Source organism: Prionailurus bengalensis, chromosome D1 (genome assembly GCF_016509475.1).
Source record: "Prionailurus bengalensis isolate Pbe53 chromosome D1, Fcat_Pben_1.1_paternal_pri, whole genome shotgun sequence".
In the NCBI taxonomy this organism is placed as follows: Eukaryota; Metazoa; Chordata; class Mammalia; order Carnivora; family Felidae; genus Prionailurus; species Prionailurus bengalensis.
The window spans coordinates 89,776,528-89,792,296 of NC_057346.1; the positions used below are offsets into that span (position 1 = coordinate 89,776,528).

The 15,769-nt window shown below is 46.3% G+C and overlaps 1 protein-coding gene across 1 annotated transcript in view; it reads right to left on the minus strand.

Annotated features, from left to right (window-relative positions):
- Positions 1 to 15,769, minus strand: part of PAMR1 (peptidase domain containing associated with muscle regeneration 1) — a 75,968-nt gene that overhangs the window by 42,153 nt on the left and 18,046 nt on the right. The window contains exons 2-3 of the mRNA XM_043580963.1: positions 13,120 to 13,296; positions 7,389 to 7,517 (exon numbers count right to left, since the gene is read on the minus strand). Coding sequence (XP_043436898.1) covers positions 7,389 to 7,517; positions 13,120 to 13,296 — 306 coding nt within the window. The remainder of the gene's footprint in view (positions 1 to 7,388; positions 7,518 to 13,119; positions 13,297 to 15,769) is intronic.

Genomic DNA, 15,769 nt, shown 5'->3' on the forward strand with positions numbered 1-15,769 from the left:
CTCTGGGGCACCTGGGTGGCTCAGTCAGTTAAGCATCTGACTTTGGCTCAGGTCATGATCTCGTAGTTCATGAGTGCGAGCCCCGTGTAGGGCTCCGTGCTTCTGATTCTCCCTCTCTGTCCCTCCCCACTCACACTCTGACTCTCTCTCTCAAAAACAAATATTAAAAAAATTAAAACAAAATAAAAGTAAGTAAATTAAACAAACAAACAAATTCCACTCTGAAGTACAATGAAGTGGTTCCACTTAAGAAGTCAACTTTCCAGTTTATGAAGCCTTGGGAGGACGCCTTAATGTTGACTTGAGGTATCAGTGCCTTTTTAGCCACCGTCCAGCTCACAGTTCATAATAACCACTCCCTACAAAAGGAACCAGGATTCGTGGAGAAATGGCTGGCGCCAGGACTTGGACATAAACAATCAAGGTGAACTTGAAACATCTGGTTGAGGGGCGGGCAGAAGGAAAGCAAGGAAGTGCCTAGAGAATAATGCTATAGAGTTGGCTTGAAAGGTCAATTCTGGGACAATTTGAGCATCAGAAAGAAAAATGATGATAACATTGCAAAACATGGAAAAAATTTAAATTCATGCGTTCATAGTGCTATAAAAGAGAAAGTCAGATGTGAGAAAATGATCATTGGTGGATCCAGGTGAAGGGCATACGAACGTACTATTCTTTCAGCTCTCCATGAATATAAAATTTTTCAAAATAAAAAGTTGGAGGAAGGAAGAAAGAATCAGCTCCTTTCTGAAGCCTGGAATACTCTGAGCTTACTAAACCAATCTTCCGCAGGCAAGAGGATGTGAAGAAAGTCCTCTCCTGGGCTCACTGACCTCAGGCCCTTCTCCTATGAACTTGGTTAATATAATCTGTCAATTGTTATGAATGAATCAATCACCTAACGGGTTTTAAGACTGTCATACCAATTATTAAGAATATTGTCAAGGACAGTGAGCAAATAAAGGTGCTATAGCATCTGCTCAATACTGAATGCTCTATAATTCAAATATAAAATATTCTGATCCTTTGTGGCATTTGCCTGTCTCTTCTCTTTCCAAGGTTCTATATGGCACTCAGGAAAAAATGCCAGGGCTCCACAGATCTTACTCAGCAGGAAGCCCTCCTTCTGAATTAAACAACCTGAAAGGATCACTTGGGTGCCATCTACTGGGCAAATGCTTGCATTGCTCCAGCCAGGAACAGGGCACCAAGCGTTCAGCTCCTTCTTTATACAGGCAGGCAGCATAGTGCCCAGCAGTAGGCAAGCACTCAGCAAACAGCGAAATGAATTACTTCCTCCTTTGAATTCCCTTCACATTTATTTTATGCCAGTATGAGGTGCAGGTATTAAGAACCTAGTCTTCTCACAGTCAAGCCCTGTTTCCATAAGTTGGATTGTAAACTCATTGAGGGCTCATTGTTCTCCCTGGTGACCGACCCATAAGAAATGCTTCATAAATGCTTATGACTCTGATCAAACAACATACAATGTGTGAAAAGAGGCTTTCAGAACAAGCATAATGAAATTGAACAAGCATAACCGAACCAACACAGAATGAGATAGGAATCTGGCCATTATTCTGTTTGTTTCATAGCGCTGACCACATTCCAATTTTTTTTTTTTTTGGTCTCTCCTCTCTATATTGCAAGATCCAAAATTACAGGGACCATATCTGTCTTGCCATTGTATGTCCAGGACCTAGGAGCATCTATTTAAGAAATATTTTTAGGGGGCCCCTGGGTGGCTCAGTCGGTTGAGTGACTTCGGCTCAGGTCATGATCTCATGGTTCGTGGGTCTGAGCCCTGCGTCAGGCTCTGTGCTGAATGCTTGCTCAGAGCCTGGGGCCTGCTTCGGATTCTGTGTCTCTCTTCTCTCTCTGCCCCTCCCCTGCTCTGTCTCGCTCTTTCAAAAATAAATAAATGTAATAAAAAAAATTTTTTTAAAGAAATATTTTGGGGGGTTCCTGGGTGGCTCAGTCGGTTGAGTGTCCAACTTGGACTCAGCTTATGATCTCGGGTTTTGTGAGTTCAAGCCCCACGTTGGGCTCTGGGCTGACAGCTCAGAGACTGGAGCCTGCTTCTGATTCCATGTCTCCCTCTCTCTCTGTCCCTTCTCTGCTCTGCTCTGCTCACGCTCTCTCTCTCTCTAAAATAAATAAACATTAAAAAGAAATCTTTTTTGAATGGATGGGTAGATTAACGAATGATGCTCTCCGCTCTCTTTCCTAGGGTTCATGACCAGTTGCCCTGTTATCTGCTATCCTCAAGAAACCCTTGATCCTACACATGGGCACTCTAACTATCCAACCAGTCAGATTCCATATACAGCCAACTTTTATACTGAGGCTAAAGCCAAGACTCAACCAACAGGTGTTATTTGGAAAGGCTCACACACAGGATTTCTTTGGGCAACTGCTCTCCTTCTGTCTTGTTACTACTTGCTTTAGCACTCTCCTGTATCCAAATATTCTTCTCTTTCCCTGTCCTGTCCCTAAACAAGCTCACTTATTTATACGGAGGGACTGGAGAACCATTTAGGAAATAATTGTACCTCTCCTCCTTGGGATGGTATACACTTCCCTACTTGACTGATCGGGGGCTTGGCCGTGTGACTTTTTTGGGGAAGTTAGTGGATGTGATGGGAGCAGAGGCCTTAAATGTGCCTGTGTGTTTGGCGCGGCCTCTAGTGTTTTTGCAACCCACCCTGAGCAGAGGACGTCCCAAGTAGCTGCTGCTCCTTTGGGGCTGAGCCCTGAAGCTGGAGCGCAACCCAAGCCAACCCCGCTGAAATCAGTTGAACCTCAGCCAACCCACAGAGGCATGACAAAGGAACATAAACATTTGTCCTTTTGAGATGGTTTGTTACACACACACACACACACACACACACACACACAAATGACTAATATAGATGAACACCTTATCTCCACTACTCCTGGAAGCTTCCACTTGGAAATTCTGCTCTATGATCACAGTACCCTCCCTCCTACACGTTCCGCTACTCTATGGACACTGCACCTGCTTTTCCACCTCACTGACACCTCTGGTCACTGCCCTTTCTCCAGCCTCTTTCCGGTTTCATGTGGTCTCCAATCTGGACCATCATGTCTTAGCCAATGCGTGGACCCGCCAGATGACTGGTTTTATTCCCCTCTGCTGCCCTGCTGCCCGAGCACTGCCCAACCGTGTGGACTGTACCACCTACACAGGGGATCCAGCTACAGCGGGGTCCTTAGTCTGCTTGGACAAGCTTTACTTTGCCACCAGCTGGTGCCTTTCCTTAGTCCTCCTGCGGCTGTCCCAAACCTTCGGTAAATGCCCAGTCGCAGACGCACGTGCACTCTGCTGTCGGCAGGACTTCACTTCCCACTTCTCAGCGGAAACAGAGCTGTCCGATGGGGCCTTGCCAGCAGAGGTAGGATGGCACTGTGCTTAAGGATGAGGGGTCTAGGGGAACTTGGGGGGCTCAGTCGGTTAAGCGTCCAACTCTTGATTTCAGCTCAGGTCATGATCTCACGGTTTGAGAGATCGAGCCCGGCATCAGGCTGTATGCTGACAGTGCAGAGCCTGCTTGGGATTATCTCTCTCTCTGTCTCTGTCTCTCTCTCTGTCCCTCCCCCACTCGTGCTCAATCTCTCTCTCTCTTTCTCTCTCTAAAATAAATAAACTTAAAAAAAAAAAAAGAAAAAGGGGCCTAGGGGCACCTGCGTGGCTCAGTCAGTTAAGCATCCCACTTCGGGTCAGGTCATGATCTCTTAGTTCAAGGGTTCAAGCCCCACAACGGGCTCTGTGCTGACAGCTCAGAGCCTGGAGCCTGCTTCAGATCCTGTGTCTCCCTCCCTCTGCCCCTCTCCTACTCACGCTCTGTCTCTTTCTCTCTCTCAAAAATAAATAAACATTAAAAAAATTAAAATAAAAAAAAGAACAAGGGGTCTAGAATCACACAGACCTAGGCACCTTCCTGTTTTACCCACAGGTGAACAAAGGCATAGCTCAACCATTACCTCCCCTGTCCCTGACTCCCTGGGATCAATTGTCCTTTTATCTATGTTCTCAGAGCACTTAGCCATACCTGGTTCACAGATTTTTCTTGGCTTCCCATTGCTCTTAGAATAACATCTAAACTCTTGGGGCACCTGGGCGACTCAGTCAGTTGGGCATCCAACTCTTGATTCCAGAATGGTGGGATTAAGTACCAGGTCAAGCTCCACACTGAGTGTGGAGCCTGCTTAAGATTCTCTCTCCCTCTGCTCCTTTCCCCCACTTGGGTGTACTGTCTAAAATAAAATCAAGTTAAAGGGGTGCCTGGGCGGCTCAGTCAGTTGAGTGACCCACTTCAGCTCAGGTCATGATCTCACAGCTCGTGAGCTCGAGCCCCGCGTCAGGCTCTGCGCTGACGGCTCGGAGCCTGGAGCCTGCTTCAGATTCTGTGTCTCCCTCTCTCTCTGCCCCTAACCCACTTGCTTCCTGTCTCTGCCTCTCTCTCAAATAAATACGCATTAAAAAATTTTTTTTAATAAAATGAAATAAAATTAAAATTAAATAAAATAATAAAATAAAATAAAACAAAATAAAATAAAATAAAATATAAAAACATCTAAACTCTTTACCTACTTTCCCTGCCTCTAAGGTCATATGTGAGCCGACTCCGGCAGATGGCTCCACCCCATCTCATACCACTTCTCTATTCACCCACAAAGAAAAAGAGCAACTTCCCATATCCAAAGGGGAGAAAACCCCAAAGTTGTCTCATTACTCCAAAGGTCAATGTGAAATCTAACCATGTACATTATATCTCTTCTTTCTTTTTTTTTTCTTTTTTTTTTTTTAACGTTTATTTATTTTTGAGACAGAGAGAGACAGAGCATGAACAGGGGAGGGGCAGAGAGAGAGGGAGTCACAGAATCTGAAACAGGCTCCAGGCTCTGAGCTGTCAGCACCAAGCCCGACGCGGGGCTCGAACTCACGGACCATGAGATCATGACCTGAGCCAAAGTCGGACGCTTAACCGACCGAGCCACCCAGGCGCCCCATATCTCTTCTTTCTTAAACTTTTATTGAGGGCGCCTGGGTGGCTCAGTCGGTTGAGTGTCCAACTTCGGCTTAGGTCATGATCTCACGGTTTGTGAGTTCGAGCCCCCGCATCGGGGTCTGTCCTGACAGCTCAGAGCCTGGAACCTGATTCGGATTCTGTGTCTCCCTCTCTCTCTGCCCCTCCCCCACTCATGCTCTGTCTCTCTCTGTCTCAGAAATAAATAAACATTAAAATTTTTTTTTTAAAAAACCCTTTTATTGAAAGTAGTTTTTATTTCTGGGCCACCTACCAGCTTGGCAATTAAGGAGCGTATAGAACAATAATGATGTATTTATGTATTTGTTGAGCTTTTACTATGTACCAGACAAAGCATTAAGTGCTTCATATGCATTATGAATTCTTTTTTTTTTTTAATTTTTTTTTTCAACTTTTATTTATTTTTGGGACAGAGAGAGACAGAGCATGAACGGGGGAGGGGCAGAGAGAGAGGGAGGCACAGAATCGGAAACAGGCTCCAGGCTCTGAGCCATCAGCCCAGAGCCCGACGCGGGGCTCGAACTCCCGGACCGCGAGATCGTGACCTGGCTGAAGTCGGACGCTTAACCGACTGCGCCACCCAGGCGCCCCAATATGCATTATGAATTCTTGAACTAACCCCAGGAGGTAGCATTACTCCCACCGTAAAGAAAAGGAAACTGAGCTTAGCAAGGTTAAGCGACTTGGCAAAGGCCACGGTGCTAGTGACTGGCAAAATTACAGGTCTGCGTCATTCCAGAGCTTGTAGTCTTGACCTTTATGCTACACCATCCTCAGAGAACAGCGGCCAAAGGCAGACCAGGGTTAAATCCCACAGCTAATCCCCCTAGAACCCACCTAAAATGACATTGAAGTTTTTAAATCTGCAACCAAAACCCAGCACTTTTAAAAGTATCTGTATTCTGGGGGTGCCCCAGTGGCTCAGTTGGTTGAGCCTCTGACTTTGGTTAAGGTCCTGATCTCAGGGTTCGTGAGTTCGAGCCCCACCCACGTTGGGCTTTGCAGTGATAGTGCAGAGCCTGCTTCAGATTCTCTGTCTCCCTCTCTCTCTGCCCCTCCCCTGCTCATGCTCTCTCTCGCTCTCTCTCTCTCTCTCTCAAAATAAAAAAAAAAAAAAACATTTAAAAATAAATACATAAAATAAATTTATCTGTATTCTGGATAATTTAACATCCAGGTTCATCCGAAAATCCTAATACACCAAATCTCCTCCAGATAGAGCGGAGTCCCTCAGCTGCAGACCACACAGCGAATCCTTTGCCTTAGACTCTCGAAACTCATGGCATTTTGCTGCAGGTGGGGTCAGGCAAAAAAAGCAACAATACTCTATACTCATCTCTGCAAACTGGGACTATCATTCATAACAGTAAATTCGCTCGGACTGTCAAGTCATCCTGTTTCTGACTCAAATAGGGAGCATATCGGGGCGCCCGGGTGGCTCAGTCGGTTGGGCGTCCGACTTCAGTTCAGGTCATGATCTTGCAGTTTGTGAGTTGGAGCCCCGCGTCAGGCTCTGTGCTGACCGCTCGGAGCCTGGAGCCTGCTTCGGACTCTGTGTCTCCCTCTCTCTCTGCCCCTCCCCCACTCACGCTCTGGCTCCCTCTCTCTCAAAAATAAACATCTAAAAACAAAACACAAATAGGGAGCATGTAACAGAGGCTTAACAAGATAACAGTCTGTGGCTCCAGACTCTCAGAGGGACAGTCACTGTCAGGGCACTGCGGAGGGGAGTTTTAAACTGAGAGGTTAGATTTCCACTCCGTTTTCAAGGGCTTATTGAAACTCAGAGGGGAATCCTAATAAAGATTAAGTAATTCTTAGAGACGAAGTCAAACCCAGAAAGAATCCCTTCCCTGGGAGAAGCGGCATGCCGACAATTTGGTGTGGGTGCCAGGAATTTAACTCAGGATTCAAGAAATTCACCAATAGAACTTGATATTTAAAATGCACTACAGAACTCAGCATGGTTGAAGCCTCATTCACCGGTTGCTGACCACGGCTAACACACAACTGCTTCTGTGTTAACAGACACGAGGCGTGCTGGGTGCAGAATGTCTTGGCTTCATTTAGGAGAAAGGAGAAGATTTAAGAGCAGATATAAACCCCTGGTCGCCAATTCTAAACAGATGTCCACCATCCACACCCAGCAGATGGAAACACGCCTTTGTTGTTGTTGTTTTTTTATAGGCTTACCTAGAAAGCCCTCTGGTCGCAGCTTTCCAGAACTCAGATTCCAACAGACAAACCTTAGTGTGTTGCAAGCTGCCATGTGAACACAGCATGCACAGGGAGGGGGCCGCGTCGGGGTCTACTCACGCATGCAGTCTCCTCCGTACCAGCCCGCCCGGCACTCTGCGCAGTAGATGCCCTTCACGTAGAAGTCGTCCAGCGTGCCCCCCCACGAGCCGTTCCGGCAGGCCTTGCAGTTTTCAAAGATGGTACAGCCTGGAAAATTCCCCAGCAGAAGGATGTTAGATTAGGCGCTTATGGGTTCTGGGGCGCCTGGGTGGCTCAGTCGGTTGAGCGTCCGGCTTCGGCTCGGGTCACGATCTCACAGTTCGTTGAGTTCGAGCCCCGCGTCGGGCTCTGCGCCGACAGCTCAGAGCCTGGAGTCCGCTTCAGATTCTGTGCCTCCCTCTCTCTCTGTGCCTCCCCCGCTTGCACTCTGTCTCCCTCTCTCTTTCTCAAAAATGAATAAACATTGAAAAAAATTTAAAAAAAAAAAAGCACTTACGGGCTCTAATGGACAGCAGGAGAGAGACGCCGTACTTCTCAGGGCCCCATCTCAGATGAAGGCCTCTGGGCCTAGAAAGGTGCCTGAGCCTTGGGAAAAGATACTCTTTCCTAGGAAAATGCCAGAGTCACCAGAATCCACAGCGAGGAGTCCAAGGTGGGGGGGGGGGGGGTGGTCTGAACCATCTTCCAAGTTAGTGGCTGACGTTTTGAAGTAACATGAAACTACTTCTAGTAAAAGCTAGAATCTGTCTATCAACGTAGCATATTTATTTCTCTTTCTAAAAGTATTATGTCCATATTGTGGAATATTTAGAAAATTCAGACAGGCAAAGAGAATTAAATTAAAAACACCTAACGGTCCATCACCCAGGAGCAACGATTGGTAACACACCCTCTCTGTGTATATACAAAAACACATTTTCTTAAAATTAAGCTTGAGTCATAGACTGTACATTCTGTTTTTGTAACTTAGTTTTTCAGTTAATAATAGATAGTATCTTCCTGTTCTGTTAAATAGTCTTCTATGCCATATCCTTCCATAACCCAAGTATGCCAGGGAAACAACCTCAACGCCTAATAAGGGGCTCACCCCAGAACGTGTCGCCCTGCCCCCACCAGCAGGCCACACCAGAAGGTTGAGCAGCTCCCAGTTAAGGGTCATTTTTAAAACACAGTCTCTTGAGGGGAGGGGGGCAGTGATGAAAGATAGAGATAATTCGATCCCACTTATCAAAATGGAGAGCTAAGTTCTCCGGCTGTGTTTCCCTGAGCAAACTGCTGAAGCTCTCCGTGCCCTCATGTTATCGTCTGTAAAACAGGGGGTTAAAAACTGTACCTGCCCCTAAGGGTTATTTTAAAAATTAAACGAACACATACATATAAAGGACTCGGCACATAGTACATACCCCCTAAATATGAACTATAATTCTTACTCTACACTCCCATCCCTGAACGTGGCTTATCCTACCACTGCACATAACCTGCTCAATGTTTAACTGCCTGCCTGTTTGCCTACGACGGACTGAGGTCAGGTACTGCATCTTGTTCAACAATATATTCCCAGCACTTAATGTGATATCTGGAACATAGCAAGTGTTCAAGAAGTACTATTTGAATGAATGAACAAGTGGACGGGATGGATGGATGGACGGAGGGACGGGTGGGTGGATGGAGAGATGAACTGCTAATCCAGGTTTCTCAACCATTGGAGACGACCAGCGTTTCCTTGAGCTGATAGCACACCTCTGTGATCTGGGCTGAAACTGGGTTTTCATCCGCCCGTAGTGTGCACTTGTAGTCCTCTCTTTGCACACCACCCTGATGCGGCTTCCCTGTCCTAGTGCTTCCTCCCACCAGAGAAGAAGAGCTGCTGATATGATTCATCAAATCCCAGTGGGTCATGTGGCCCACAACCGGGTCCCAGGGGAGTCACCGTGCTTTCCAAAGGCCATCTTCACCCATGTGCCACTTTCCCCGCTTTGGTTCCCTATCCACTCTGCCACTGAGGAGGCAAACGGACTCCGAGTCTTCCCCTAACTACCCCACCAACTCTCTCTCTGGGCACAGTAACTTCAAGGCCTTTGGGTGCAAGGCACAAAAAACGGCCAGGTGATCAAGATGAGCAAGGCGATGACGCAAAGACACCAAGTAGCTCACGGCATTGCCAGAAAAGCCAGAGGACTGAGTTCAGAGCTACCTAGCCTCAAGCCACACAAAAATACACGGCACACTCGATCCAGGGAGGGCCCGAGTGCTGCGGGACCGTGGGACATCACTACTGACATCCCCACCACCATGTGCCTGGGTGCGGATCTGCCTGTAACCACTGCCACCAGAGAAGATGGTTGTCTACCATAATGAGGAAAAGAATAGAGATTCTAAAACTGTGCTGCAATCCCATCTCTCACCTTTGAGACTGGCAAAAATCCACAATGATTTGTGTCGCAAGGCTTTGGGAAAACAGCACCCTCATACCCGGCTGCTGAGAATGCCGAGTGCACGGGGGACGATACAAAGGCCGGCAACGTGACATAGGCATCTCTCTTTGACTCAGCAACCTCTCTTCCAGGAACCTACCCCAAAGAACACTGCAAAATGCTAAGTGATGTATGTCTAAGGCTCTTCGCTGTAGTATTATTTACAATAGCAAAAGGCTGGAAACAACCCAAATACTCGGAAACTACAGGAGTCCACACAATGCAGTTACATGCAACCGTAAAAAGAAATGGAAAAAAAAAAAATGGCTTTATCCATCCGGTCAGTGAGTGATCTCCAGCATATGGTGTTAAGAGGAAAACAAAAAGCAAGGTAGTTAGCGGTGTTTATCGTAGGCTGTCTTTTGTGCCAGGGGAGAGATATATAAATGTATATACAAATGTGCATTTGCTCCTGTTGTCAGATACAGAACACAGATGGAAACAAAAAACCTGCCTATATATCAAGTACGTGGTGTAACACCACAGACGAAAGAACGACTATATTTAGGGGGATGTAGCCTAAGGTCAATAAAAACTGTAATCAGTGGCCTTGTTAGTATTAATGGTGCTGTCGCAAAAAAAAAAAAAATAGTGCTATTGCTATTTTGTACAATGATATTATGCTATAAGATAAAGCCAATAAGTGATTAGGTTAATACCATTAAGAAACTGTCTTCACCATGACAGAAAAGACACGCAAATATAAAATTAGCAAAGTTAATTAAACCACCTCGGAATATTACATTTGCACTTGACGACCGGCATAAACTCCTTTTTCTCTTTGTTTAAAAATACGTATTTCCTAGCCCCATCCACTTTAAACAAATAAATGATAGCCTAGTACAAGGACAGTCCAGGAACAAGAACATGTTTGGAGCCCAGATTATGGCGTCAAGCCCAGAATTCCTTGGAGGGATGGCTGATTCCAGATCTGGGGCAGAAAATACACAAGAAGGGCCTGAAATCAAGTAAGATCTCAAACACTAGAGTGGTCATGTCAGAAGAACACAGATGGACACGGAGGGGGGCCCCCCCAGTGTCCTGAGATAGGGGGATGTATGCATGAAAATGAATCGTGACTGAAATGGATTAAACCACATAAGCAGAAGCACCTAAGTTCACAATTTCACACTGACACACACCATGCACACGTTTCTTTGATCACCAGTAGGAACTGCTAGGGCATCAACTCACTATTCTGAAAATGAGAAAAAGAAAACAAGCCTTTATGTAACCTGCCCTTTCAGGAACAACCAGCTGGTCACCGCTTAGGTCCAAAGATCATTCCTAGCATTCCTCAAGGGGGCGACACCGGGTGCCTCGTGTGTGACGTAACAGGAAGATGTTGGTACGGCTGAGACAGGTTGTTGACTGCCGTCTCTACAATGTAGCAGGAAGCACAAAGCACCACTTATGAAGTTCTCTTACTTACCATAAAATCAAAGCCCCGCCCTCACCCCAACAGTGACCACCAGGCTTTTGGAAATACTGAAAATCATCCAAAGACTGATGCCACTACCAAGGATGCCGGGTTGAGAGACCCTGGTTTCGTTCTCAAAATTTCCTTAGAAAATCTGGAAGCATTACTCAAGTATTTCCCTCCAAACCACACTAACCATCAGAAAATTGGGGCCGTTGGTTTCTTTTCTAGATCAAATGGACAAAGGCTATACCGAGGTCACTCGAATTTCCAAACTCAGCATTGCTCTCTTCTAAGAAGGAAGACAGTTTAGAAATATCACTTGTTTACTTGAGCCCCATCTTCTTTCCACTTCTATAGCTTCCCACAAAAGAAACTTCCTGGTAGTTACGTGCGTCATTCTGGGTGTTTGTCAAAGAGGGGGGAAAAGCAGAAACGAGAGAAATTCCCCAAACGCACTTTTGACATCCTTTCGGTCTTCAGCCCGAGGAAAGCGTGTTGGAAACTCTCTACATCTTCCTTTTGATCTGGCCTATGAGGGAAAAGGTAAGACGCCGCTGGGAAAAGCCAGACGCGCCAGGGAGCAGACAGGAAAGCGCCTAGAAATTGTTCGGTGGCTTGCTAATCACATTGGAAACATCTTCAGTCTGAGGCTCGGGGTGTTCACAGGCCTCTGGGCAGACAGGCACTGCAGTGAAAAACGACAATCACTGTCCCCTCAGTGGTGGGGATACGGTGGCTCGGAAGAAGGCAAAGAATGGTACACGGTGGCCTGGGAAGGTCCCATCTCACCTTCAGATGCTCTTATATTACTGGGACCCCCTCCTGTATGTCCAGCTCAGAGCCAGAGCATCATCCTTGACTTTCCCTTCCCTTCCCCATCCAGCCAATCCCAAACTGTTGTCAATTCCACTCCCTTGCGTTGCTCTGAAATCCCGCCACCTCTCTCCATCTGCAAGGCTTCGGCATTCATTAAGGTCTCCGTTACTCCCCCCCCCCCCCCCCCCGCCTCCTGGCCTGCCCTTCCTCTAATCCTTTCTCCATACCTCAGCCAAAGAGAAAATCATGTTTCACGTCTTTACTCAAAGATCTCCAATGTTGCTAAAATTTCTTCAGGATATAGCCTAAAGTCAAAGCACAACGTGCAAAGCCTATCGGGGCTTGGACCCTCAGATAGCTCTCTTAGAATCTTTTCTCTTTGTCTGTTTATCACTCTTCATGTTTCTCATCTCTCTCTCTCTCTCTCTCTCTCTCTCTCTCTCTCTCTCCCACACACACACACACAAACACACAGCTTCCTTTGGCTAGACCAGGAACACGCAATTCCCAAACCCCATGCTTTCTCTTGCCACAGGGACTTAGCACATGCTCTCGGCTACAGCTTGAGCTCTCTACCACACCCCCTCCACCCCGTTCAGTTTGCTGCTTCCACCTTCGGCACACCTATCACCTCCTCCAGTAAGCTCCACCGCCACCCTCCGTCGCCATCCCCGCTCCCATGGCACCTGGTGCTTCTCTATCACCGCACTCCCCACGCTGTGTACTGTAGCTGCCTGTTTACTCGTCCATCGCCCCCACCAGGCTACAAGCTCTGGGAATGCAGGGAATATGTCTTTTTTTAAAAAAAAAACATCATTGTATTCCCAGTATCTGCTAGGGTCCATAGGAGCTGCTGAGTCTTTCATTAAAATGACCGAAAAAGTGGATGAATGCACAGCTTTCCCATGTTAGCGGTGAAGAGGGTTCTAATTCCTCCACTTCCCTGGCCTGAAGTTAGAACAGGGCCGAATCATGCCACTTTTCACGTCGCGGCATCACAGCCTCCTGGTATCTGTCGGCCAGGATGTTAAGCCTCTTCCCATTCACGACCTCAGGAAAGCCGAAGGCAGCCTGAGGTCTCGCATTCCATGCTCACCTGGGTGAATGAGGCAGGAGTCACACTCATTCTCCTCGTTCCTGCAGCAAGGGATGGTGTAGCCCACTACCTCCTTCTTTCCAGGGCAGACGCATTCGATCTGATCGTATTCACAGCACTCCCGACACATGATATTCCACTCGGCTCCCGGGCAGGCCTCATTAATGACCGTGTACTCTGAAATGGAAACCGGCAGCTGAGCACAGGGGTTCTGGTAGGAAGGGGTAAGACCCATGAGGGCTCTACCGGGACGATGCAACCTTGCCCTATAAATGCATCATCCTGCCTGAACGATAGAGAAGGCCGTGGGGACTCTTCCTAGGCCAGTGTCTCCAAAGTGGGGTGGCCTGACCTGAAGGGTGTTCAAAACCATCCACCGGGGCACAGATGAAATTGTGTTAGAAGTATTATTCATTTTTATTCCTTAAAAAAAAAAAAAAAGCTAAGAACTGATGTTTTATCAGTATATAATCTGTGCGAATACACAAAAATAATATAAACAAGTATACATTTCTTGAGTGTCTATGCCCATTTCTATTTTTGCTGGGGTGCATCCGGCTACTGCTTACAGCTACATAGGTTGTACACTGCACAACTCCAGGAGGAACCACTCAACTGAACACCTGTAGAGCATAGCCCAGACATTTGGGCCATCAAAAAAGTTTGGAGACTACTCTGTAGACGAGGCCATTCAAGTTCAAGGCTAATTGCCAAGCAGAGACCATGTCATTTCCTCCAAACTTGGCTCCTCGATTTTGCAGCATGCCATTTTTATCGTATCTTCAAAGCTAACACCAACAAAAAAGACAAAAAGTATCTTAATTAGTATGTCTGGGAGAATTTCAATGTTTTACCAGGGTGAACTCATTGGCAAAACTTCATTCAGTCCCCAAATACAACTGAGCGTTCTTTCCCATGAGAGAGAGAGAGAGAGAGAGAAAGAGAGAGAGAGAGAGAGAGAGAGAGAGAAAAGTATTTCTGGGTAGAACTTCTGTCTTTCTTTCTTTTTTAAAACATACCTTAAGTAAATGAAAAAGAAAAACCATCTGGTAAAATCTATAAGAGGACTCGGTTGGAGGCTGCCCAGAGGAACCCAGCCTAAAAAACAGACTGAGTTTTGATTGGCTCTTTTTTCTCATCCACTCTCAGTTTCTAAAAATTTTGCACAAAGACGATGACTGAAGAAGAAATAGGTCAGATATTTGAGGGAGAAAGCGAATCTGGCTTCTCTGTGAAGTCGTCCCTGAAAACCCTGGGCAAGGATGCCCCAACATGCTTTGCAGGCCCACATAAACCAACACTAGGATCTGTGGTGGCTTCTGACCTCTCAAATTTCACAGTTTAGTTTTCTGTTTTCCCCTCCTAAATTTGGAACGCTGAGTTGATCATCCTTAACCTGCCAGGTAGAACCATCTAGAGAAACTATCACCATCTCCTGTCAGCCTCAGGTCATAAGAACATTCTAGCATCATAGCAAGGAACCACTTGCATAATACGAGATGGTTCCTGACATGGAATAAATTTAGCTTTTTGAAAAATTTTCTAATTTTCCCCCCACAAACTCTGGCCAGCCAGCAAAGGTCCTCACGATGGCATTTGGGAGTGATTGGTAGAGATTACTGTAATGTCACTAGTGAGGTTTTGTTTCCCCCACTAGTTTGCGGGCCCCACCAGGACAGACACTGGGATAGTTACTCGGCTTCCCACGTTTCTGATGTTGGCTGGATGAAGTGAATGACTTCTAAAGTGTAGACAAGGGGCGCCTGGGTGGCTCAGTCAGTTAAGTGTCCGACTTCGGCTCAGGTCATGATCTCACGGTTTGTGGGTTCAAGCCCCACGTCAGGCTCTGTGCTGACAGCTTGGTGCCTGAAGCCTGCTTCGGATTCTGTGTCTCCCCCTCTCTCTGCCCCTCCCCTGCTTGCTCGCTCTCTCTCTAAACTAAATAAACATTAAAAAAATAACTTAAATAAAAGAAAATGCAGATGAGAACATACTGGTTAAAAATGAGAAAGAACAGGAGAAAACACAAAGGCAAATCTCCATCGTTATTTGGCAACGAGTCCTTAAATACGACCCTTAAACATCAACAACAGAGAAAAAACAGATAGATGGGGCTTTATCACAATTAATAAATTTTGTGCAACAAAGGACATGTCAAGAAAGTAAAAAGACAGCCTACAAAATGGGGGAAAAGATTTGCAAATGAAAGATTTGATAAGGGCTTCGTATCAAACATACATAAAGAACTCCTATGATTCCACCTCAGAAAGACAAACAGGCAAGTAGCATGAAGACGTATTTCTCCAAAGAAGATAAACAAATGGCCAATAAGCTCATAAGAAGATGGTTGACATCAAGGGTCACTGAGGAAATGCAAAATAAAACCATGAAGAGATACCAGCTCACAGTACCAGGGTGGCTACAAAAAAGAAAAATAATAAGAGGTGGCAAAGATGTCGAGGGACTGGAACCCTCGTGTGCTGCTGGTGGGAAGGTAAGGTGGGTGCAGTGGAAACCAGGGTGGCGGTTCCTTCAAAGGCAAACACTGAAATATCACTGAGCCCCAGCGATTCTACTCCCACCTACCTTCCCAAAAAATCGAAAACAGAGACTCAAAACAGATGCGTGTAGGCCAATGTTCATTGCAGCA